Genomic DNA, 25,807 nt, shown 5'->3' with positions numbered 1-25,807 from the left:
CCACGTTCTTTCGGTCTCTAGAGATCCAGAGGCCACGCACGGTAAAACCAAGGGGTGTTCACCGAAGTGTGGCCCTAGGGAGCACATCGGACTCCCTCAGCGGCCGGGCTGGGCCCGATCCTACCCGCAGTGGGTCCCATTCCAGCGACCTGATATCTTAAAATGCCCTCGGTATGTCCTCAGAGAAGAGGAATCACATCCTGGAGGAGCAATCAAGGCTGCCTTCTCAGAGGAGGCGGCCTCTGGGGGAACAGAAAAGAAGGCGGGTGTGTTGGAATCGGCAGTGGGCCCTGAGAGGCCGGGGGCTTCTTCACCTCGGTAGCCCCAGCGCCCTGCAAACGCCCGTGGGAACGGGCGCTCGACACTGACTTGCTCCGTGAACAAATGACAGCCCGGGCACCCAGCCAGGCTCTCTGCGCACGTCCCTCCACCCCCGCCCGCGGAGACGCACGCGCATGCGCACTCCATGCCCTTCACACCAGGCCTCCGCGGCGACGCCCCGCCCCCTTGCCGTCAGTACGCAGGCGCGGGGAGAGTGCGCGGGCGGATGACGTCACTCCGCGCCGACTCCGCCTCTGGAGGCGTCGCTCGCCGGCCGCGTCGTCATGGAGCTGAGGACCGGTGAGGGACTGCTGGAGACGCGGGCGGGACCCACCAGAGGGGCAGGCGTGGGGGCGAGTGAGGGGCCACCGGACGGGCACGGGGCGGGGGGGCGCGTGGGCGGGTGAGGGGCCGCCGGGTCACCCACTGTCCGAGTGGGGAGTAGGTGAGCGGCCGCCGGGAGACCCCCGGAGAGGCGCGCGGGGCCAGAGGGGATGGGCCGGGGACCACCGGACAGACGGGGGCACCCGGAGGGGTCCCAGCGGGGCGTGGGGGGTCTACCCGGCGGTGGTCTCCGACCCTGATATCCGACGCTGTCTTGCGGAGTCAGGATAATGGGGAGAAGAGAGAGAGGCTCCTTGCTGTGCACCTGGTGGTGTCGGTGGGCCCCGTGCCGGTCGTAACCAGCACCTGTGAGAGCTGCGCTTACGGCTCACCGGAAACCAATTTAACTTGGTTTCCAGGGGCAGGGGCGGGGCTGGAAAGCAATGTATCTTACACGCCGGTTCGCAGCGTCCTCTTAGGGGCGCCTGGGGGGCTCAGTCGGCTCGATTTCGGCTCAGGTCACGATCTCACAGTTCATGGGTTCAAGCCCCCCTTTCCGCGCTGACAGCACGGAACCCGCTGGGGATTCTCTCTCTCTCCCTCTGCCCCTCCCCTCCGCCCCCCACAAGTAAACTTAAACAAACAAACAAACAAAAAAATCACCGCCCTCTTAAATGTTTTCTGAGGTGTCACTGTACCAGGCCCTGTCCAGGCACTGGGGACACTTGCTTCATTGCCCCTGGGCTCCTCTAGTGGAGAAGAGCTTTGGTGATGGTTGCAGGGTTTCTTGGCAAAGATAACACCCAATACTAAAGCCCACAGTGGAGCCAGGGTCTGGGAATAAATAAACCTCTGCTCTTCCCGGGTGTGCGGTATGTAAACAGCCCAGTAAACAGGTGCCGGTAGTTCACATGCCTGCCAAGTGCCGGGACTGAGCTCAGAGCCAGAGGTAGAGGATGAGTGAGACCCTAGCTCACCCGACGGGGCCCACAACCTGTTGAGGGGAGTGAATAGGCAGTTACGGAACAGGGTTCGGGCATGTCACACATAAATATGTGTCATCTTTTATTATCCTAATCATCTCCCATGTTTCTGTAACCTTCCGCACGTAGGAGGACCTGTGCCCTTCCAGGCTCCCTGCACCTCCCAACCAGCCCATTGCTTTCTAAATGGGAGTCACTCAGATGTTTGTGATGGACTCCCCAGAGCAAGGGTCACAATTTCTTATATTTCCTGTGTCCCGCACCGCATCCTGCACGGTGTTGGGGATACTGTAGCACCTGTGGGTTGTTAGTGAAAGTGCTAAGTGTAGTAATCTTATAGCGGTGCCAGTGTAACTGTGTTTGAAAAAACCAGACAGTTAGGATGCTCCAAGTTCCTGAAGGAGGGACATCTGTCTGTGACTGGGCCCTCGAAATACTTCCAGGGGGATGTGGTGTGTCCCTGAAGGGAGAGGAGGTACCAAGTCCTGAGAGGCAGAGAGGTGGGCAGGTGTGTGGAACCAGGGACCAACAATGCTAGAGCCACGTTTTGAATCCAAAGTGAGGAATAGTGGGAGATGGGGCTGACGTGCGCAGCAAGGCTTTGCAGGCCAGAGCTCCTGGTGGCCCTGTGACAAAGAGATCCCCAGGCACTGGAGCAGAGTGGAAGGGGGCGGGCTTCCTGGAGGTGGTGCTGAAGCTGAGGCCTGAAGAGTGAGGGTCTGCCCAAGGGACACAGAGCTGAGCCAACTTGCCAACAGAGCTCCCGGCGGGAAAGACAAGCCAAGTGCTGGAAACTGGCTGTGTGGCCCCACCCAGGCTGACAGCAGCGTGGGCTCAGCCTGCGTCTTATAGACGCGGGTCCCGAAGTGCTCCCACAGCTGCAGCGCCGATTTCTGGAGCGGCCCAGAGGCACAGCTAGGGTCACGAGGCACCAGCGGCGCCTGCAGTGGCCCCAAGAGGCTCTGGGACTGGGCCGAATGCCGTGCTGGGGAGTTCTAGGCCTAGCCAGACGGTGTAGGCTAGTGGAAGCCTGTGGCTGTGGCCCTTACCCCTTAGAACTGCACGTGGGGGGTTAACACGTGGGGGCAAAATGGGCAGCGGGTGGCGAAGTGCACGTCCGTAACCGAAGGTTGGAAACCACCCGTTGCCCTTCAGAAGGAGACTGGGTAAATTTTGACCTGTCCCTAGAGTGGAAAACTGTGCGGCTTCCCATGAGGACAGCGGCGCTCTTGTATACCACATGGGCCCATCTGCCAGATGTCCGGCAAAAACACCAATGTGCGGGGCATTGTGGGCTGTCTGTGTGATGCGCCGCCTTAGGAAGAGGTGGTGACAGGAAGCGTCTCCTGTGTGGGGCCAGACGTACCTGGGAAGAATTCAGGAGAAAAAACAAGGGGTGCACTGACCGCCCTGGGGGAAGGGAGCTGGTAGCCAGCAGGCGGCCAGGGGAGGGGCTTGTCAGTATAGCTCCCTTTGCCTGTGTTAAGAGTGTCCAGTTACGAAAGATAAACTTTTGGAGTGTGACTGATTCACGTGAATCAAAGCCACACTGTTCAGAAGTGTCTATGGGGGGAAGCCAGCTGCCAGCCCCATCCCACCACCCATCCAGGCAACTCCCCGTTCTCTCTGATCCTGGGCTGCTCCCTTGGGTCGCTTCTCAATAGCCTGCACTCATTTAAGGGAGACTCGGGACCCGTGAAGTTGTACCTGCCCCAGGTGTGCACCCAGGAAGCTGACGAGAGGTGTCCCAGCCACACACAGTACTGTAGCACCTCCTGTCAGCTGTAAGGGACACCATCTAAGTTCTCTGAAGAGAAGAGGTCGGCTTTCACTGCCAGCTACAGCGATGCATGTTCCCTAAACACCACGCATGTGTGTTCCTGCGGCGACTTTCAGACGGCACAGGGTAGGAAGCACTCGCCCTCGTTGGCAGTTAGGGCAGGTTGGTGTTGAGAGCATACCCGTGAATGAGATGACCTCATGGGGAGTCCCCTGCCTCATGATTCGCAGTGCTGGCCGCACAACAAATTGTTATGAAAACAGACAACGGAGCACCTGAGTGGCTCAGGTCATGATCTCGCGGTTCGTGGGTTCGAGCCCTGCTTCAGGCTCTGTGCTGACCGCTCAGAGCCTGGAGCCTGCTTCAGATACAGTGTCCCTCTCTCCCTCTGTACCTCCCCCTGCTCACTCTCTGTATCTCTCTCAAAAATAAATACTAAAGAAAAGAAAACAGATCAAGTAGTAAGTAAAGTGACTTGAAACAGACTTCTGAGCAAGTGCGAGGATATCCTTTCGGGCCAACAAAAATGGAAATTAAGTGAATACTTAAAAATATGCCTATAGGAAGGTGCTGGTACCTAACCGGAAACTGCTCCTTATGGTTCTTAACTCTTAGGAAGAGTACGTGGTTAATGCAAATTTCATCAACACTGCTCTGCTCAAATAAAGATTATTTGTTGCCAAAAATGCACCTTCCTAAATTGGAGATAGAAAAAAGAAATTCCAACGCTAATAAAGGAGGTTGTAATTGGTAATCCAAAATAATAGGTTTACAAAGCACTTAGGTTTAAGACAAGCTTTCTGGATTTACAGCCCGAGCGCACTAATCACGGCCATGGCAAAGCTGGACAGACTGAGGATTGCAGTGCCTTGACCCAGCGGCACACGCATTTCCAAGCGAGGACAGGGCGTGGGGCTTGGATTGCGTTTTGTTTTCAGCAGGGCCGGATTAAACACCGGGGTTGTCTTGAGTTTACTCTGTTTTCAGACGTTACCAATCTGTTGCGACTTCATCACTAACCCTGATTTTTCGCTGTGCAGATGAGAAGCGCTGGCTTGGCCTGGCGCGAGCGTGCTGGAGCGGCCGCACCTCTGCGGGACTCCCTTCTGCCGCGTTAACCCCCCCACCCTCTGTTGCCATAGGTGTTTCCAAACAGGACATTCGCGAACAGATCTGGGACTACATGGAATCACGAAACTTAGCGGATTTTCCCCGGCCTGTTCATCACAGGATTCCCAACTTCAAGGTACTGAAGCCTTCCCGGAGCATTCAGAAGGAAAACAGGAGAGTCCCGAGTGAGCGAGATAGTCATGCGGTCACTGTCCTGCCTCGTGGTGGATCCGAGTGGGGTGGGCAGTGAGTAGTGGTGCGAAATCCGTGCCGCTGGCCTGGCCTCTGGTTTGAGACGCCCCTCATCCCAGTCACTTAAGCTTCGCTCTCGCTGCCGCTGGCCCTTCTGCGCGGGGTTGGCGGTTGGTGGCATCTTGTCACGAGCTGATGCTGTGGCGCCTGTTCACCCCTTGACAGGGAGTAAGACACTTGTCCTGGCTGCAAGCATGTCATTGTGGTGCCTTTTCACAAGCGGCTCCTTAAGAGCAGCAGCGAGTGATGCGCTCTGAGAGGGGAGCCCCAGTTAGTTTCTTTGGAGAGGAAGGCCTCAGCAGCCCCCGGTGATGCCAGGCCTCAGTTTCCCCGTGTGCAGACTAGAAGCTAATCTGAGATGCCTGTGTGTGGTAGCGTTCACAGGAAACAAGTTTACTTGGATGAGCAAACATACACAGCTCATAATTTTGGCTCCTTTTCCACAAGAAAGACAAAGCGCTTTTTGAAAACACACCGATGCCCCGTCAGCCCAAAGCATGTGTGGCCGTTTCCTGCCGTCATCCTCCATTTTGGCTGGACCTCGTCTCCCCACCCCCGGCCTCTTGGAAACAAGCCCCTGTTGCTTCGAAAACCCGTGCTTTTTGTATGATTTGTGTTGCTGCTTTGTTTTGTTTTACTGCTTGTTTTCCCAGGGAGAGAAATTGCCGTGAGGTACAGGAGAAAGAGAAAGGGGCACAGATTCAGTAAAAAATGTTTAAAAAGGAAGCAACTTGGAGAGTTGGTGGTAATCCGCTCTTTTTTGGTTTAGGCAGTAGTAAACACAGGCGTGTTCATTTTGTGAAAATTCATCAAACTGTACACGATGTCTACGCCTTTTTGGAATGTATATCTTATTTCAGTTAAAAATAAACTGGGGATGGGGCTCCTGGGTGGTTCAGCGTCTGGCTTTTGATTTCCACTCAGGTCATGATCTCACCGTTCGTGGGATCGAGCCCCACGTTGGCTCTGCGCTGACAGGGCAGAGCCTGCTTGGGTTTCCCGCTCTCCCTCTCTGTCTCTGCCCCTCCCCTGTGGCACACGCTTTCTCTCTCTCTTTTACTCTCTCTTTGAAAATAAACATTAAAAAAATAAAAATAAATAAATTGGGGTGAGGCTGGCTTTTTTAGCTCCTTTCTACACTGACTGCTTTCCCAGACTTTTCTCTGGGCGACTCCTGGATATTGCCTGAGAATTAGTCCCCCCCCCCCCCCCACCTGTCTGGGTGAAAAGCTAGAGCAGTCGCTCGCTCGCGCGTGCTGTAGGCCCAGGATCCGGCCGTCCTGTCGGTAATGTGCAATTGCATTTAAAAACAGGGTGCTTCCCGTGCTGCCGAGCACCTCCCACGCTTGCAGGCGTTCAAAATGGCCAGAACCATTAAGGTCAATCCTGACGCTCCCCAGACAAACGCTCGCTTCTTCGTCCTCGACGTAAGTGCACCTCTGTCTGTTTGCCTAACTAGGGCTCTTATCTGGCTTGCCAAAACATCAGAGACCTAGAAGTTTTTGCCAGAACACGGGAAGTTAAAGTGGACCCCGACAAACCGCTGGAAGGCATCCGGCTGCTGGCGCTGCAGGTAACCCCGTTTTCCTGAGCCAGAGCCCTGGCCGCTGGCGAGATGCGGGCTCCAGGTGCCTGCAAATGTGTGCAAGCCTCTGTTGAGGAAGATGGGGCTTCTGACTCCCTCCAGTGCAGGACACCCTGGGAGTTTTACTTGAGAACGGTCCACGTGTCTTTCATTTGTCTGTCAGAAGTCACGAGTGTTCCTGAATCCACAGGTAAAAGATGTTCAGAACGGTCACCTCGAGCATTCTTAAATCGGATGTGCTTCGTCAGAAGAGAAAGATTATTTACTTCTGCTGCTTTTATATCATAATTCTTTGACATTTTTGATAACCCGTGAGTGAGAGATCTGATGACATCTCCAGAATATACAAATTAGAACAGCGTTTCCTAAAATATGTAGGCTCCTGTTAAAGAAAAAAAAAAAACCAAAAAACTCCCCTGGGGTTGCTGTCAGTTCACTAGCTTAGTACGTGTAAACAGAACGGTATAAACTTAGATGCTCATAGCTCCCATGCAACCGTAAAACCAAAATAAACGTGTAAGTTAAGTATAAACCGTAAAAGCAGTAACATGCAGATAACAGCGGTAGTAACATCACCGCTTCAAGGTGATGGTGGCTGTTGTTTTGCTGAGACCAGTCGCCGTGGAGAACATGAACAGGGATCTCCGGAGCTCCTTGCGCAGCCGTGCCCCTTGTGGCAGGCCGGCTTTCCCGCGGCTCCCGCGAGGCCTCGGGCCTGGGGGCGCCCTGCAGCCTGTGGCGAAGGGAGCACCCGAAGGTGATTTTGCGGGGCTCCTGCTCTGGCCCTTCCAAGGCTCGCGTGTGGGGAATCCTCACGTTTGCTGATTGTGGTTCAGCCCCAGGGGGAGACCCCCATTTAGGCTCTTCTTCTGGAAGCATTCTGTCTTGCCAGCCTTATTTTCCTGGACAATCGTTCACTGTAATGAGTGAGGTAATTTTTGCAGGAGCAGAGAAGGGCCTGCAGCGAGTGCCCGCCGTGTGCAAGGGCACAGCTCTCTCTGAACACTTGGCTGTATCACCTCATTAAGTCCTACCAGCTGCCCTGTAGGGGAGATCCCCGCTCCTCGTGACACAGGAAACTGGACCCTGAGAGGTCAGGTGACTTGGCCGAGGCCCACGTTGGCAGTGGTGGGGCTGGGATCGTGACCCGCACCGTGACCGCGGAGCCAGCTCTGTTCGTGTGCGAGGTTCTTAACCGTCGGCCCCTCAGCGCAAGGTCAGACAGAGCCTTGAGTGGGTTGGAGATTAGTCCCAGCGTCCTGTAGGAGCGCAGCCACGTGGCGGGTGGAGTAGCAGCGTCCTCCACATCTCTCTCTCTTCAGGGGAGAGAAATGGCCACGCTGGAGAAGCTGCTCTATTCCAGGTTGTGAGCACGGGGATGTGATGGTGAAAAAGACACGTGTGCTCCCCGCGCTCTGGGGCTCTGGGGCCGCCGGCTCCTCGCTGTTGCTGGAAACTCAGTAGCTTAAGAATCACCTGGGAAGCAGGTAGACCTGCAGGCTTTGCCACACCTCCTGAGCTCCGGCAGGGACGGTGGTGCACGTGGCCACAGCCGGTGCCTGGGGACACGGAGGCCTGCTCTTGGGGATACACAGTTTCCCAGACCGTCAGTCGGTTTCTAGAGCCTCTTTTTAACAGGTACCCCACTGGTGCTTTGAGAGCCGCTGGCCAGGCCAGCACTGGCCACACGTCGGCCCCACCCAGGGAGCTGTGAAAACTAGTCATTGCCGATGTCACCTTCTGAATGAGAGGCTCTGAGTGGCCCTGGGCCTTGGCTAAGTCTTAGACGGCTCCCCACGTGGTTTTAAAGCGCAGGTAGGGTTGAGAGCCACTGAGCTGGTAGGTGAGAAGCTTCCAGAAAAGAGGGAGTAACCAGAATAATATGTGGCACACCAGCGTCTCCAGACTACAGATGAACCCAGACCTCTTTCACACTCGAAAAGAGCACGTGGTCACGGCTTGTGTTGAAATATTTCCTCTGTCGTGGCTTTAAGTATGCCAACCCGCGATTTTATAGGTCTTGTGTTCGTCTCAGGCTGTCGTCTCCTGCACAAAGACTGAAATATACTCTTTTTACACCAAAGATTTTATAAGTTTACAGTTGGCTCATGGGCTGCCCCTGCATAATCTGCAGGGATGCTTGTGGCAGTGGTTCTGGAACCATCCTGGGCATCAGAGTCACCTGTGAGACCAGAGTCTCACAGGCGTCCAGGGGCCGCTGCTGGCTGGGGACCACACTTGGAGAACCAAGGCATTTGGGAGCTAAATAGAAGAAAAGGGGCTGTGGACTCAGGTCAATCCAAAATATCGATTATAATGAGATTGGAATCTGCTGGACAGAAAGAAGGCTCAGGCCGGGCAGCAGGTGCCTAGTGAAAGCATTGTACCTACAGAGTGTGTAACACTGGGGAGGGGCCACAGGAAGGGCCTGGTTGGAATCCTTGGGCTTCTGTGCCCATTTGCATCGTCATTGCCTGGCGATTTTGAGTGGCAAGGAAACTAGAATTTGTGTTTGATGACAAGCTGTGGGGTGGGCTAGTGGCCCGAGTGACTCTTTGTATGTAATTAGGCATGCAAAGAAGTCGTTCCCCAACAATGCCAGTAACAGCAACTTGCCTCTGCGCCTGAAACGTTAAAAATGCACACAAGAAGTTCCTGGGTTTAACTTTATAATTCGTTGATTGTCTTTCTTTTAAAAGAGCAAAAAAACATTGTTGGTGCCAACACCACGGCTGAGAACGGGGTTATTTAATAAGATCATGCCGCCGCCCGGCGCAACGAAGGACGTCTTGAGAAAATGCGCCACCTCTCAGGTAAGTGCGGGCGCAGAGTGCCCCACAGAACTGAACTTCATTTTCCGCAAAGCCAGATGAGCAGAAGCAGACAAGCATCCAGCCGTCCCGCGATACAGGAGCCACGTCGAAAAACCACAGGTACACGGGCTCCACTTGAGCTGCTCGGTTTCTCTCTTGCACAGGTTTGCATATTGTAAAGTTCCTGTTAAAAAGGAAGAGGAAATAAGTTACCTGGCCTCTGACACCTCCCCGTGTTGACCTGTCACTGTCTGGTATCTAGCAATTTCTGAACTGCTACTAGAGCAAGTGGGGACTCAGGGATTTGCAGAACCCTTCAGGTGGAAGTGGCCTCAGCAATTCTGAATAACGACTTGAGTAATTCAGGGACCGGCTTTTCCGGAGTGCCTCACAGTGTGGTCAAACGGAAGTGTGTAAATACTATCCTAGGCTGCCCTGTAGTGGGATTTGCCTTGTGTTTTGCAGATGAAGAAATAGAACTTGGTGACTTTTTTCAGAGTCCTGGAGTCGACCCCCGCTCGTTTTGATTCCTAATCTATTGGGAATGAAAACTAAGGCATCAGAATATTCCTATTTATTTTTTCCATCGCATCATTTTAATAGAAGCAGGATAAGATGGTCACCTGGCCAGATAATGCTGGTCAAATGTGAATCGTGCAATAAATGGTGTAGAATTCATTCCTTCAGTGGTTTTGGCTGAAGGCTGTGTATCAGCAGCTCTGCGACACGGGGCATTTCAGTGGAGGCTGCAGAGGTGTCACCTAAACACGACTTTCCTCCTGGTGTCTGACCGTGGGCTAATTGTGTCTGTAGCCAGGTGTATAATTAAGAGATATTCCTTTTTAAAAGAGATTTTCCGCTCAAGTCCGATGTTTAAAAATTGAACGCTGACTGTTACTTATCGGTAACTTTATTCCAAAAATAGAATCTGATGTGGTTTACAAAAACCCGTGTAATAGAGCACGGTAATAAAACACGTGTAGAAAAAAGTGCAAAGGGAAAGGCACAGTAGAAAAACGAGAGACGGTCGTGCTTCCGGTCGCTGTTCAGAAATGCACCCTGTGGATGGTCCGCGGCTGGCAGCACGGGCCACGGGCACCCGCTCGCGTTTCCCAGAGCCGGCGGGGAGCGTGATGGGCCGCACAGCAGTCGTAGGTTCGGGAGGGTAAGCGCAGTTCCCGTCCTGGGGTTGAGGCCCGGGTCAGATGGCCGGTCCCTCACACGCGCCCCTGACAGTGTGACTGGGCCCCGAGCGGAGCCGGGCCAGCACTCGTGACTGAGCTTCAGTAGGGTTCGAACGGCCGAGTTCGGGCCCTGTTACACCATGACGCACCGGAACCCGAGAAGGAGGTTTTCCTTTTCTTCCTGGCTGGGGAAAATGGCAACGTGGAGAGAGCCTCGCGGCCGCGCGTGTGCACAGATGCGGGTCATGGTGCGCTGATTATCTGTGCTGCCAGAGCCGAGTGGCAGAACGGCTGTCACCGTGTGGCGGCGACTGCCCAGCAGTGGAGGGCGGGACCCGGACGTGGGTCCGTGTGGGGCCGTGATCTGGTTGCCGGACTGATCTGTGCCCCTTCACGTCTGAGACGCAGGACCACATCGGCCCCCCTGTTCTTGAAATACGGGCCCCCTCAGTGTAAACGTGTGTACGTTAGGTGGGTGTGGGTTGAGTCCTATCTCAGGAGTGAATACGCCCTGCGTGCCAGTGGCGGCCCCCAGCGTCACACACTTAATGAGTCTGCCCCACACGCTTGCTGGCCCCATCTCATGCACGAAGTGCATCACCTCCGCCATCTCCTTCCGTTCCAACACCAGCCTGACGAGGCCGTGGGCAGCGCCTCTGCCTTACGGATGGCGACACGGACGGTCAGAGAGCTTCCTCCTGCTGAGGTCACGGGGCGCACGGGGGTCTGCACATGGTTCCGCATGACTCCCCCCCTCTGTTCTAACCACAGCACTCCTCTGATTTGCTCCGTATTGTGAAATTACCGCCTTACTCATTTGTGCTGTCCCTTCCAAAGCGCCATCTTCTCTGGGGCAGAAACTGTGGGAAGTTATCCTCAATGCCGCTCCCACGATGCCGTGTGCCTGTCGTAGGGCACGAGTTTGCCTCCTGCGAGCTCCTCGCCCGTGGACTGTGAGGGGGGCCAGCTGCTCGCCGCCCGGGAAGCATTCAGGCCCACGTCTCTGTTCGCAGGGCGTGCGCAACTACAGCACCCCCGTGGGCTTGGATTCCAGGGTCCTTGTGGACTTGGTGGTGGTGGGGTCCGTTGCCGTTTCTGAAAAAGGTAAGGTTAAAATCGCACCGTGACCTGCAGCGTGACATTCTGCTGTCTGTCCGTCTCCTAGACCCTGACGGTAAGTAATTTCAGTTTCTGGACACGTTCCTGTCCTCTGAGTAACCGCTGTCTCTCTCATTCATTTTGTCCCTCACACTCAATACCTTTACAGTGTTTTCACTTTTCTTAGCAGGAAAAATAAAGTGACATCATCTCTGTTCAGGTGGTGAGAGGTATTTCCTCTGTTCTTAAGCTACCTGGAACCAGAGCTGGACTTGTGTGTAGTGTGTCAGTAATGGTTGGTGTTGGAGAACCTCCAGGGAATGGGAAAACGTCAGGCTCTAAGCTTTGTTTCCGTTAGGAAGCGGCGGCCTCTGGGCGACGCGTGTTGTCCCGAGCCTGACCGGGAGGCCTGGTGCTTTGCCATTCGGAGGGGGGAGTGGGGGCGGGGGGCGGGGGGCTCGCCTCTGTGTCTCACTCTGCCCTAGTTTGCGCTTTTGCTTTCTCTGTATTCCAGTTACGCGCTCTGTCTGTGTCATTGGGGATGGGTCCCCAGAGGCACACATCTCCTGGGTGCCTGCTGTGGGCCCCGTGTCAGGCCAGCTGTGGGTGGTCTCTGCCTTGGGCCGCAGGGCCTGGGAAGAGCAGACACAGCGGCTGAACTGTGGTGTGATGTGCTCAGTGCCCGACACAGAAGTGAGCACTGATACCGGCGAGGGTCAGCACAGTGACCCTAAGGCCTCGAGCTGGGCATCATCTGGGAAGCGACCTCAGGGCTGGCCCTTATGTGCCAGGTGGCGGAGGTGGGTGCAGCGGGAGAGGAGAGGAGGGGAGGAGGGGCAGCACAGCCCTGGGTAGGTTGGGGTTGGCTTCCCAGAGGCCGCGAGGCCCGGGGACAGGCTTGGGGCCGTGCTCTTGGCAAGGGGCACTTAGCAGGGCCTTCTTTTCAAAGATGATCAAGGGGCGCCTGGGTGGCGCAGTCGGTTAAGCGTCCGACTTCAGCCAGGTCACGATCTCGCGGTCCGTGAGTTCGAGCCCCGCGTCGGGCTCTGGGCTGATGGCTCGGAGCCTGGAGCCTGTTTCTGATTCTGTGTCTCCCTCTCTCTCTGCCCCTCCCCCGTTCATGCTCTGTCTCTCTCTGTCCCAAAAATAAATAAACATTGAAAAAAAAAAAAAAAAAAAGATGATCAGGCGCTTCTCAAAGCATCACCCGTGCCCTTCCCAGGCGTCCACTGTCCGTAGTTCCTTGTGTCTGTGAGTCCACACGTGTCCTGCGTTCTCTCTGGGGTGGTTTGTGCTGACTCTGTTTCCCCAGAAGGGGGCAGCAGCACACACGGCACTGTGTGTCCTGCCGGATGATGTCCGTCCCTGCAGACTGATGGGCACTTAAGGTGTCACCAGGGTTTGGTTTTGGCTTTTCCCTTACAGATAACACTAAAGGGAGCCAGAGTCCTGGGGTTGAGTCTGTGGTGCCTTCCAGGGCTTTCCGTGGCATAATCCTAGCAAGTGAATTGCCGAGGCAAAGGGTGGACTTTAAACCCTGGTGGCTGTAGCCACATAACCCACCTCGCATCCCCAGCCCTGTACAGCTCGCCTCCCTCCCTGCTCCCGTGCCAGTAACTAGAATAACCACACTCTGGTGCTTACCCGTCCCGCAGTGAGCAGTCGTGTGCCACCTGCCGCTTGATTTGCATTCCATGGTGAGCGAAGGTGGTCATTTCCTGTGTTTGTCGCTCACCTGCCTGTCTCTTCGTGCAGACTGTCCACATCCTTCGTGACTCAGACAATTCTGCGTGGAACTGTCTTTGTCTCGTGTATTTGCACGCGTGGCTGGACGTTGGTGACTGTAAGAGTCGCGTGACAGGCCAGCATTTTAGACCCATGAGCACTGATGCCCTTTGTGATGATGCTGATGCTGAGGTTGTGCAGAAGTCAGGATTTCTGCAGTGTCACGGGCTTCCTAACGGCACGGTGTCGATCCTCTTGGGAGCCAGGTTCCCGTCTTGCCGCGTTCCTTCCTGCCGCGTAGCTTCTCGTCCAGCCTCGGGCTCAGCCTTCCGCTCGCCCCACCTCGGACTTTGCAGTTTGGGACCAGGGCCGCCGGCCCCGCCCTCCTGTGGCGCTTTTCACAAGGCAAAGTGATGCCGTCTTAAATCGCCTGTCCCTCATTTTCGTTTTTACTTCTCTTCCAAGAGAAATAGCTTAAAAAGATTCTGTGTTTAGCAGAAACTTGTTCTTAATCTTTTTAGAAACTGCTCTTTCATTACTTTTAAACCTGAGTTCTGCTCATACAAACAAGGTTCCATTTCCTCTTGTAACACGTTTAAAGGGCTCGAGGTTCACATCACTGCGTGCTGACCTCTGTGCATGCGCAGCGTCTTCTGTCCCCTGAACCCCACTACCGGGGGGCCGCCCGCCCGTGGGCTCACTGTGGCAGTTTCTGAGGAGGGGCCGGGGATACCGAGTCCGGGTTTCTGCTTCCACTGTGACCTAATGAAACATGTACTCCGGAGATACTACTGACGCTCTGCGTGTTTCTTAGGTTGGAGAATTGGGAAGGGAGAAGGTTATGCTGATCTGGAATATGCCATGATGGTGTCGATGGGAGCGGTCGGCCCGGAGACACCAGTGGTCACCATCGTCCACGACTGTCAGGTGCTGCCCGTGAACGGGCCCAGCAGAGCCACTGCCACACCCGAGAGAGCGGGAGGGGAGGGAGGGAGAGAGACAGAGACGGAGTGGTCTCTGCCTTCGCTCCGCGGCTGTCGCGAGTGGTGGCCATCAGCGGGGGCCGGATCTGTTTGGCAGCGTGACGGTGAGGCCTTCTCCCTTTGGGCCTGGCACGTGCATCTACTGTGTGTGTGGTGAGCACGGGAGCTGTGTGCCCGCCAGCGCCCTCACCCCCTTCTGTTTGACCAGGTCATCGACATACCTGAAGCGCTGCTCGAGGACCACGACCTCACCGTGGACTACATTCTCACTCCGACGAGAGTCATTGCCACAGGGTGTGAGCGCCCAAAGCCAACGGGAATCTTATGGTCCAAGGTGGGTGCCGTGGCCGGCAGTGGCCTGTAGCTCAGAGGCATCCCCTCCTGTGTGGCGTCCTTTGGCATGGCAGCTGTCCCCAGGCCTGGCATGTCTGTGCATTACAATCACCCGCGAGCTTTTGAACAGTCGAGCTCCTGTGAATCTGTCTCCCAGCATGGGCCCGAGAATATACTTTGCAAACCTGTGGGATTCTGGTAAGCAGGCAGGTGCAAGGTCTCCCGCCGCAGGGCACCAGCTGTCCATGGCAGAAAGAGCTGCCCACTCGGAGGGCTGATGCCCCGACACCCTTGCTGGTGGGTCTCATCTCAGGGCTGCGTGCCACCGTCCTGGCCACAGCCTCCTGCTGCCTCATCGGCTTTCTCGCTGGGAGTCCCAGGTTGTCTCGTGTGACCTGGCTGTCGACGCGGTACCCGTGGCCTTCGTAAGCTGATGCCTTGGTGACTTTTATCCGCAGCATTTGCACGGCACACGGCACGATAGTCTGCGGTAGGAAGTTGGTCCCAGAGGCCAGCCTGCAGGTTAGGGCCCCACCTGCTGGCGAGCAGCCAGAGCTACTGAGGAGATGGGCACAGCTTGGGCTTGGTATGGACTGAAGCCTTTGTTCCACACCTTCCATCCCTGGAACCCGAATTGTCCAGAGTTGGAAAGCAGCCTCCCCTTGGGCATGGAGACCCCGTAACCTCCACCTCCAGGCTTGACACCAAAATGAAATGCTACGGCCCAGTGGGCCTTCCCACAGACGCCACGGCCAGGCAGTTCTGGGCTCCTTCTAGGTTAGCCCGATGAAAGCAGAGAGGAGAGGCAGGCGTGACCTGAAAGTGGGCCGGTGGGGGTCCGAGTGCATGCTGAGCGCCGTGGGGAAGCCAGTGGCCCCCTTAGTGAGTATTAAGATGTCCCTCGGTGTCTCTCCTGAGAACTTGGGTTTACCTTGGAATTCAGGGCCACAGCTGCTCTGAGTGGAGGCTGATACACAGGTCACAGGAGCAAGGTGGCCTTTGCTCACGGCTGAGAATGTGAGTCGGGGCAGGTTACACAAGAGTCTGACTACGGCAAGGCTACAGGTCCCCTGGAGGACAGCACTTCATAGACGGAAGGCCAACTGCAGCCCACATTAGGAAGATTCTGGGCGGCCTCTCCAGGAAGAAAAACAAAGATGTGTTGCTTTGGGGGATAGCCATGGTCACATTCTGCTGATTTTAACAAGAAAAATATCAACAGGTGATGTTATTGGTCGTGTTAGGTGAAGGTAACTCCTCGTGTGTAAAAGAAAACCAAATGAACCAGGGATCCCAAAGAAGTAGCCATACTTTGTACATAGGGCGTTGGGGCCTTTACTGGTTTTTGACGCCCCCACTGTTTCAGCCCCTTCCTGGAAGATCGATTGCTAATGAGGCCTGAGCAAGAATCTCAAACTTTTATTTTTTATTTTTACTATTTTTTTTTAAGTAGGCTCCACGCCCAACGTGGGGCTTGAACTCACAACCCCGAGGTCAAGATTTGTGTGCTCTACCGACTAAGCCAGCTGGGTGCCCCAAGAATCGCAAACTTTTATCTATCTATCTATCTATCTATCTATCTATCTATCTATCTATCTAATGTTTGTTTATTTTGAGAGAGAGGAAAAAAAGCATGTGCAGGCAGGGGAGGAGGAGGGAAAGAGAGGGAGCGAGAGAATCCCAAGCGGGCTTTGTGCCGTCAGCACAGAGCCCAGCATGGGGCTTGAACTCACGAACTGTGAGACCATGACCTGAGCCGAGATCAAGAGTCGGATGCTTCATTAACCAACGAGCCAGCCAGGTGCCCCAAGAATCTCAAACTTTTAAAAGGCCATTTCTCATTTTGGGGTCCTGTGTTAGTTCTCCCACCACAGGGCGTCCCTTTGCACGGGGTCATGTGAAAGCAGCAACTTTCTCCAGTCCCTGGGGCTTCTGTTCTGGCCTCGCTTTGTGTGCAGCCGGAAGGAATTTTCACTGACATTGGGAACCCCTGAATTCCACTGAGGATTTGGGAAGGGGTGGGGAAGTTCAGTCGTAGGATACAGCTTGATTTCAGATGGACTGTGAGATACACGTTGGCATATCCTCCTGTGGATATTCTGCCCGTAGACTGTTGTCGTGTGGGTATTAGAATCCCCAAGTTTGCTTCTCGTCTGTTTTGTGGGATATCTGGAATCAGTTTTTTTTCTAAACACTGTAGACTTCCCAGATGAAGGTTACGAAATAAGTACAAAGTGTGATACATTTTCTTTTTTTTTTTTTTTACTCGTTCTTAATACACAAAGATTGTGCAGCATTCGATTCCCCTGGCCTTTGCCCCACCTTCTGAGAGAGGCACGTGGTGCTCCCGCTTGGGGGCCAGTGGGTATGGACTCTGCTGTCCAGCTGTGGTTCCTTTGGGCAGTGGGGAGGGGGGGGCCCTTGACCCACCTTGTCCTCTTTTCTGCCTGTGCTTTGTGACTTTAAGTTTTTTTAATGTTTTATTTATTTTTGACAGAGAGAGAAACAGAGCATGGGCGGGGGAGGGGCAGAGAGAGGGCGACACAGAATCGGAAGCAGGCTCCAGGCTCCGAGCTGTCAGCACAGAGCCCGACGCGGGGCCCAGACTCACGAACTGCGAGATCGTGACCTGAGCTGAAGTCGGACGCTTAACCGACAGAGCCACCCAGGCGCCCCAAGTGCTTTGTGATTTTAAAGACGGGTGACGAGGGGGCGCAGTAGTTTGGAGAGCTCAGCAGCCACCGTAGGCCTCTCAGTCGCTGTATCTGTGACCTTGGTGCACCCTCTGCAGGTCCCCCCCCCCCCATTAGTTTATCTGTAGCGTGGAGAGCGTCGGTGCTGACCCCACAGGCAGAGCACGGAAGCACCGGCTAAACTTGCCCTTTGTCGCCGGCGTGGCTGTCACAGGCGTGAAATGGAAGTCAGTAATTGTGAGAAACGTGCCTGGATGCTCTTGGTGCTGGCAGAGTCCTCACGGTTCCCCTTTGAGACGTTCACTGAACCAAGACTGGGCCTGGCCCGAGTCGTTCCGTGGCTGTGCGTTATCACCGTGTGCCCTTCACTGCCTCTCGGTGAAGGAGAAAGAGACGTTCCTCCTGGAAAGTGCGTCTGCTCTATTCACTTGGGTTCCTCTGTTCCCTCAGAGTGGCCTCTCACCTGACCTGTCAAACTCAGGGGACTTTTCCCTGTCTAAGCTACAAGGTGCCATGACTGCCCCACTCCAGCCACAAGCTGCCTCCCCTGAGGACCCAGAACCCCCTGAGCCCCCGGCCCAGCAGGTCCAACCCGGTGAAAGGAGGTGTTCCTCCCAGGATCTCTGCCCAGCTGGCCGGTGGACGGTATGAGACCCGGCCATTGAGGTGGGTCCCGAACCCCCAGGCAGATGTGGACGGCCATGTGCAAGGTGACCTGCAGGCCTTAGCTCTGGTTGGAGCCCCCCGCACAGCCCCATCCGTTCCCAGGGCTGCAAGGTGGTGGGTCACGACAGAGCAGTGCAGTGTCCTGCCCAAGAGCCTGGCTGCCCGCTAGACCCAGATGAGCATCTGGAAAGCAGGACGGGGCCCTCTGCGCGTGGGGCTCCAGGTTGTTTCTGACACCTCCGCTCCCCTCGCATGGCCCCACCAGACTGGACCTCAGGACAGCGAGACCCGTGCCTTTATTGACGTCTGCTGTGCTAGAATGGGGTAGACGGAGGGTATGATACTTATTTAAGGGTACCCCGGAGACATGGTCAGGCAACAGGGTGTGGCTGCAGCTCCAGAGAGACCCAGGGCCCCCCCGAGACTGCTCCTTGCCACCAAAGCCACAGATCAAAGGACTGCTTCCCAGCCCCTTTGCTCCCTGCAGTAATTGTGGGAAAGGTGTTATCACTGATGACGGAGGGGAGCAGTGAGACTCTGTTGACCAACGTCTGGATGTTTGTCTTTCTTGGATCAACTCATTTTGTCCTTCAGTGAGGAAATGGGGCTCTGCCAGGGTCATCCTTGTATACAGGCTCAAAGAAACAAAAAGTTCTGTAGCATCCACAGCTGTTAGGGAGTGCTGTTCCCAGATGGTCACCATGCCGGTTGACTGACTTCTTGAGAATGACACATGCCTTGAGGAAAAGGGTTTGGGGACAGGGACTTCTTCTGTGAGCAGCAGCCATCCTGGGACACAGACACCCGCTTTCCGATCCTGCATCACAGTGTTGTCTGGAAGTATCAGCCAGATGTGGACTGAACCACACCCTCAACGGGCCGGGGACTTAGGCCGATCCTTCCACTTAAAAAGATTTGCTGTATTTGTCCCAGTAATTGAACTTCTAGGAACCTGTCCCAGAGGAATACTTAGAAATTCAGGTAGCGATGTGTGCATCCCGTATAATGCAGGGCCCTGAGGCGCGTCAGGGTCCCAGATGCCAACCCTGTCACTAAAGTACACGCAGCCTTTTGAGAGTGTTTGACGGTGAGAGGAAACGCTCGTGTGATACGTGCCGGGTGGACGGGCAGCGTGCACGTCTCTGCACGTTTGCGGTGTCGTGTGTCCTCAGCCCGTGGCGCTGGAACCCGCGCAGGAAAGGGCGGGGGTAGGCCCGCGCGTGAACCGTAGCCGTCTCCGAGAGGGGGATTCCGATTTCTGTTCACCGTTTTCTGAATTTCCCACAGTGGGCGCGCGCCCCCCGTCCGCACTACCGAGGAGAGACGGTTTCCGCGGGCAGCCTTCTCCCCGGGCGCTCGCCTCCAGTTCTGCAACGAGCCTCCCTTTGCCGCGCGCCGAGGGGGTAAGAACAGGCGCCTGAGACGATGCCCCAGTTGTCAGGAGTCCTGTGCTTGTGCGTGGGGGCGACGCTGGCCTGCCCCAGCTGCTGGTGCAGAGCACCTGCCTGTGCGTGAGGTGGGGCCGCACGGGCCGCTCTTCCCCGCGAGGCGGACGCCCCGGTGTGGAGCTGGGCCCGGAGCCGCCTGGCAGGAACGCGTGCCACACCTGGCTCCGAACTGGCCCGGTGGGAGGGGACTCCTTGCGCTCGTGGGCTCGTCTGTCGGGCTGTCCCCATCCTCCGAACAGCATAGGATGGGCGGGCACCGAAGTGTGCGGACAGAAGCTGGCATATGTGGCACGGGTTGGAGGTGATCATGTGTTCCAGCAAGTAAACACCATTTTAGCCCGTGTTGCATAGTGATTCCGTGGCCACCCCCAAACGGCCCCTCTCTTCCTGACTGTGGGCGTGGCGTGCGATGGGGCGATGGTGTGCGGTCACTGCCCTCCTGGTCCTTCAGCACCCACAGTAAGAGCATAATTATAAAGGAGTGGCCCTGTGGGGCCTTTTCTATTAAGTGACACCTTTGATCATCTCTGTGCAAAAAGACGTACAAATCGAGCCCTGTTACAATCAGGAGACACTATAATTAGCCAACAGATGCTGCAAGGCAGGAATGACTTTTGGAAGACAGCACGTTCATTAACTGTGCTGTGTTCTTGCATGCTTGGTTACTCGAGTCGCTTCACCTTGCTCATTTGAAAGTACCGTATTTGAAAGAATTTTCCATCCAAGCACCTGGGTGGTCGGTTGAGCCTCCGACTTCGGCTCACGTCATGATCTTACTGTTGGTGAGTTCGAGCCCCGTGTCAGGCTCTGTGCTGACAGCTCGGAGCCTGGAGCCTGCTTCGGATTCTGTGTCTCCCTCCCTCTCTCTCTGCCTCTCCCCCGCTCATGCTCTGTCTCCCTCCGTCCGTCCCTCCCCCCGTCAAAAATAAATAAACATTAAAAAATTTTTTTTAAATAAAAGTATTTTCGATCCATGAATGACAAGTGTTGGTTTCATGTGTGGCAGTAGTAATTTGTGTGGACATTGTATGTCACATGAGAAATAAGTATGGTGTTCCTGTTCCTTTGCCAGCAATAGCTCAAACGTGTGCTAGCATTTCAGAGTGAGGATCCTCCCTCCCAGTCTCTGTATCTTCTGCTCAAGTAAAGGGAGAGTCAGGAAAAGCAACAGGTTTGAAATTCTGAAGCCGGGGGTTGGCGGAGGCAAGGTTAGAACCGGAGTCTTCCTTCTGAGTTGGCCACAGGTGCCTTGAGAGTTAGGCTGCTGATCTGTATTGGATTTAGCATGTATTTCTAGGGGACAGGATTTTTAATCTTTAAAGAGAACGTATGTTTATACACGATCTTCGTAAAACGTCAGTGGAGAATGGTTTTGGCACATAAAAGATAGTTAAATTCGCTATACTATCTTTTAATGGAATGATTAGTTATTGAAAGGCAGAAACGTATTTGTATGTTTGGTTAATAGGCAAAAATCTTTCGTGTCACATGGCACACTCACAGATGTAACAAATGTTCCTAATGGCCAGCCAGGAAAAACAGCGTAGCACCGCGTGGACTGTCCTGAGCCTGAAGCCAGCCCATCTAGCCGGCGCACAGAGGCCTCTGTGTCAGCTGTGGGACAGCCATCAGCCCCAGCCGCTCCGTAAAGAGCCCAGAAATGGCAGACAGCTGGGAAAGTGGCAAAAGTGGCCACCTCTCAGTCGGGGAGATTTTTCCATTGAGAACGTGTGGGCGTGCAAGCATGAGCCGACGCTGAGCTTTGTCCTTCCTTACCCAAAACCATCCTGTCTTGAGACCAGCAGTTTTAGGCAACAGTGACGCAGTTGGCATTTCCCCTTGTAAAGGGGTGTGTTTGTGTGTGTGTGTGTGTGTGTCTGAGTGTGTTTGCGGTGCTGTAGACTTAGCTCAATGCGTACCCAGTGAAAACATTTTTGTTCAGGCATTCGCAGTGTGTACGTGTGCCTGCTTGGGATACAGCGCCCCCCTGTGGGGTGCGGAGCAGGTGTGCTTTTGCCCCACGTGACACGTTTTTAAATGGATCTCTGCTGCCTGAGTGTGGAACCTCGCCCCCTGGGTCAGGTTCCCTGAGAACGCTAGCTTCTGCCGGAGGGAGCCCCCTGGTTCGCTGGGCAGAAGCACGTGGGGGTTTCAGCATGTGAGGCGATCACCCGGCCAAGACCGCTCGGAGCCGGTGCTGGCGCAAGTGCTGTTACCAGGAGATCTGGCCTTGTGGGTGTTGGGTGGGATGACATTCAGCGTTGCCACAGAAGTACGTAGTCACACGTTTCCTCCGACTGTAATTGCAACTTTGAGTTGGGTCATCCTTTCTAAATACTAGATCTGGTAACTTCAAGACATCCTGAAGAACCTATATGACCAGTTTGGGGGCACCTGGCTGGCTCCGTTGGAAGAGCATGTGACTTGGGGCGCCTGGGTGGCTCAGTCGGTTACGCGTCCAACTCTCGATTTCGGCTCAGGTCACGATCTCACGGTTGTGAGATTGAGTTCCGCGTCAGGCTCTGCACAGGCAGACAGTGCAGACAGAGCTTTCTTGGGATGCTCTCTCTCCCTCTCTGCCCCTCCCCTGATCACTCTCGGCACACGCTCTCTCCCTCTCTCAAAATAAATAAACTTTAAAAAAAAAAGCACGTGACTTTTGATCCCAGAGCTGTGAGTTCAAACCCCACGTCGAGTGTAGAGATTCCTTAGAAAATAAAAAGAATCTGATTATGACCAGTTTCAATCTGTTTTTAAGTACTCTGAAAGGACACAGGAATGTGAACTCTTAAGAAGGTAGAATGGAGGCGTGGGAGGGTCGGTTGCTGGACCAGACCACCTTCAGGACGCCTGGGGACCGGAGCCTCCGGGGTACTGGCCTGCGAGCTCTGTCACCTTCGAGTGAGTCAGTTCGGGAGAATTGCAGAGAGTCCAGTGGAAGAAAGATCCCTTTTGATTAGAAAAGAGAAGCTTCATCTCATGCATGTGTCCCTGGCCCAGACGTGGTTTTTGCTTGTCTCTTTGCGTCTCGACACTGGGGAACATTAGGGGGAGGTTTTCTCTGAACAGGGTCTTTCTGTGGCAGCTGAGAGTCTCTGTGCTGCTCTGGGGACGTGAGTGGGCAAGAACCGGGCACAGAGGCTTCTGACGTGGCCGTGCCTGGGAGCGAGGGTGGTGTCCATTTGGAGAGGGATCTGAGCCAGTGGAGAGGTGGGCCAAGGTGGGGGTGTTGTCCACCTAGTGCTGGGAGAGAGAACCAGGTGCCGAATTAATGAGGACCAGCAGCCTTGAAGTTTGTGAGGAGGGGCTCGACCGTTCTTAGGTGTTTCAGTTTCTTTGACCCTTTCTCTAAATCGCTGATCCTTAACCTGGGGCCTGTGTGCCCCTTGCGGTTTGGAGACCCCGGACTAGACTGGGAAATTGCACACAGAATTGCGGGGGACTCCTCCTTGGGAAGGAACCCCGGCTTCTCTCCCAAGGTGTCTGACACCTGCCGGGGATAAGAACCATTACTCTAGTGACATACGGTTCTGAATGGAAAGAGAACATCGTTACTAGGTGGGCTATTTACTTGTAGAGGGAAGTTACATCTATCCAGCTCGTATGCTGATATGTATCCTGACGTGCCCACGTTTGTGGGAAGTCCCGTGTTGGGACCATTGCCCACCATGCCCTGTAATTGGTCATGTACAAGCTTTGAGCCCTAGCGCAGCACAGAACGCATCTGTAAAGACTGGGGATTGCTAAGAAGGGCTCACCAGTGCCTTTCTCTTCCTTTTCTGCCATGTGATTCCTTAAATGACAGAAGACGGGTTTTGTCCCGGGTTCAGTCATCCAGGCTCAGCCTAACCTGAAGGGCTACCCCAGGGAGGGGCCATCAGCTGCCATGTGGCACGCGGGCTCAAGTCAGTCCCCTCTGTGCGCAGACCCCACTTGTCCATCCCGGTACTCGAGGGGGGCCCTGCCTCCTGTCTCGGGGTGCTCTTACCGCCTCCTTTGTTGCAGCTTCCCAAAGAGCCAAAATAGAAATCCTGTTCATTGAGACTTAACGTTTCGTGTAGGGCTGCTTTGTAGCTTGATGAACCCGTTGCTAGAAAGTGTTTTCAGAAGTGGGGTTCTGTTTGAGCTTTGCCTTGTCTCTGCATTTTTGGCAACACGTTGAAAGGTTCGGTCCCTGAGGAACGCTCCTCCAGTGGAGGAGTGGGGAGAAGGGGGAGGCCCCAGGGAGCCCCGTTAAAGAGCTCATCCCACCCACAGGGTGGGGACTTGGGAGGAGGGGCTGGCATGGAGGCAGAAAGCCCCGATTGTCATGGAGGTCACCAGGGGGATTGCCACCTGTGACCCGTCACCCTCTTTCCACGGACCTTTCCCGCTATCCCTTCTGCATAGGAGGCCTTTGCTTTTCTGCCTCCCGAGTAGAGAAAACCGTTCCACTCCTGCCAGCTGCCGTGGCACGTCGGGCACAGTCTGAAATGGCTTCGGGGTCCCAGATTTCACTTAAGCTGGGGCAGGACGGGGACCAAGGGGTCCTGCTTCCCAGAGGGCCAGGGTGGGCCCCTAGGGCAGCATGGCCGAGACTGCTTACCTGAGCGTGTGCGGCAGAGGCCCCCGTGCGACTTCGATTTCTCCTCCGTTCGTGACCGTGTTGGGACCCCCAGAGAACAGCTGGGACTGCTTTGCTCTTTCAGATCAGCTGGGAGGTGATGGGGAAAATCCCAGTACTCCAAAGCCTTCGTCACCGAGAGAAGCAGGCTGGGAAAGACGTCACCCTCCGGGACGAGCCCCGGCGCCTCCTGGGAGCCAGCAGCCAGCAGCCAGCTCACCTGACCGCCGTCCGGGGGCCCCGGGACCAACCCCTGCCAGAACCCTGCCCTGCGCAGGGGGAGGACGGGCCCACTGGCACCGTTTGTGTCGGGAACCTTCCCCGGGACGCCCGAGTGAGCGAGCTGAAGAGAGCCCTCCGAGAACTCGGAGCGGTCCCCCAGAGGCTCACTTGGCAGGGTCCCCGGGGCAGGGCCCTCCTGCATTACCAGGCCCCGGCCTCCGCCCAGCAGGCCGTCTCCCGCTTGCAGGGCTTGCGCTTGGGGGCGGCCACCTTGACGGTGGCACTGGCCAGGCGGCAGAGGGCCAGCGACCTGCCGGGCGGCCGTGTGCAGGAGCCACAGCCTGACTGTCGCCCGGCCGCCGCCGACCTGTGATGGGGCGCTGCTCCGGTCCCCGTGGAACTTGAGGGGCGTGGCAGCAGGACTCGGCAGAGCGTTGCTGTGTGAGCGGCTTTGGGCCCAGGCCTCTCCAGGATGGCCCGGCTTTGTGTCACTGCCCAGGACCTCCTGACGAGTAAAGAGTCAGCCAGTAGCTCACGGCCGACATGTCCCAGCCCTGCTGTGTCTGCGTCCCGTAACCTGCCTGGTGTTGCCACCACACTGGCTTCTCTGGTTATTCAGAGGCCGCAGGGGACCGAGTCGGAGTAAACGGTGACAGCCAGGGGTTTGTGGTTGGGGGGAGGGGGAGTAAGGGGCGAGGCCCTGGCAGGGGTCAGGGGCAGGTACACGCCCTGCTGTCCTGGGATCCTGGGTCTGGAACCACCGCAGGGGGAGAACTGTGTTCAAGTCGCAGAAGCCAACAAGCGCGGTCTCCTGGGTGCGGCTGTTTGTCACAACTTGGCGCTGGCGTCCGCGACGGAGAGCCCGTGTGCCTGGGGGGCGATACGCACCTCACTGCTCTGCCCTCCTTGCCTCTCCGGCCTCACCCCTCCGTCTGGGAGAACACCCTCCACTCCACATGGTCTTGTAGGAGGTACCCGCCATGGAGAATGAGCTGTCCCAGCCTGTGTCACAGACAGTGACAGACGCTCATGCCGATTTGCCTAATGCCCCACGTTTCTTGGTTTTTCCCCTCCACTTTTCCTAAAAAGCAAACTGGGTTTTGGCTGAACTATGCTTTCTAAACAGAAGCACTTTTGCAATGGATCCTGGGCAAAAAGTCAAAGAAAGCGTTTACGTGGAGATTTTTTTTTTTTTTTTTAATGTATACACGTGAGAAATTTTAGTTTTTTTCACCAGCAGGTCGTACTGGGCGCGTTGCAAGCACATTGTTACACCTCAGGAGGGCCTGGCTTGCGTGTGCTTTCAAGAAAACCTTGAGGCACTCGGTCTCCCTCGCCAAAGCACTTTCTCATTGGCTTTACAAGGAAAATACTGTGGAGACGTCGGAAAAGCCTGCCCTGAGATTGTTCAGTAAATGTAGGCTTCTTTCCCAAGGCGTCAGGAATCAAACGAAGGGCGGAAAGATCTTCTGGGCTCTCTCTTCCCACCTGTACCGCCCACCCCACCCTTGTGGCTGCCTTTTGCTTCGTCACCCAGCGCCCGGCTCAGATGTTAGAGGCTGAACCTGACCCCCTCACCCAGAGCAGCAGTCTGGTCGTCTGACTCCTCACGGTTTTTTTGTTTTGCTTTTCTGCCTTGTTTCTCCTGTCTTTTTTTCCATAAATTTTCCCTGTATTTGACATA

The 25,807-nt window shown here is 55.3% G+C and overlaps 1 protein-coding gene across 3 annotated transcripts; it reads left to right on the top strand.

The window, feature by feature from the left end:
• On the top strand, positions 1–25,807 carry MTHFSD (methenyltetrahydrofolate synthetase domain containing). 3 transcript variants are annotated; one of them, XM_043599826.1, is made up of 8 exons: positions 1–621; positions 4,449–4,654; positions 6,084–6,197; positions 9,055–9,168; positions 11,366–11,456; positions 13,990–14,102; positions 14,367–14,492; positions 23,987–25,807. In XM_043599826.1, the coding sequence occupies exons 1-8, from the start codon at positions 606–608 to the stop codon at positions 24,494–24,496; spliced, it is 1,290 nt and encodes a 429-aa protein (XP_043455761.1). In that variant the 5' UTR covers positions 1–605; the 3' UTR covers positions 24,497–25,807. The 3 variants fall into 3 exon arrangements, with proteins under 3 accessions (XP_043455761.1, XP_043455763.1, XP_043455760.1); XM_043599828.1 differs by lacking the exon at positions 6,084–6,197 and adding an exon at positions 6,230–6,343 and having other exon boundaries at positions 12–621; positions 4,551–4,654; XM_043599825.1 differs by lacking the exon at positions 6,084–6,197 and adding an exon at positions 6,230–6,343 and having other exon boundaries at positions 12–621.

Source organism: Prionailurus bengalensis, chromosome E2 (assembly GCF_016509475.1).
Source record: "Prionailurus bengalensis isolate Pbe53 chromosome E2, Fcat_Pben_1.1_paternal_pri, whole genome shotgun sequence".
Classification (NCBI taxonomy): domain Eukaryota; kingdom Metazoa; phylum Chordata; class Mammalia; order Carnivora; family Felidae; genus Prionailurus; species Prionailurus bengalensis.
This window is presented reverse-complemented; position numbering and strand designations above follow the sequence as displayed.

Bases quoted from the DNA above. Each gene is read 5' to 3' on its own strand.
- MTHFSD (XM_043599826.1), top strand. The intron at 14,103-14,366 runs GTGCTGCCCGTG...CTGTTTGACCAG, and splicing joins CCATCGTCCACGACTGTCAG to GTCATCGACATACCTGAAGC. The intron at 14,493-23,986 runs GTGGGTGCCGTG...TTGCTCTTTCAG, and splicing joins CGGGAATCTTATGGTCCAAG to ATCAGCTGGGAGGTGATGGG.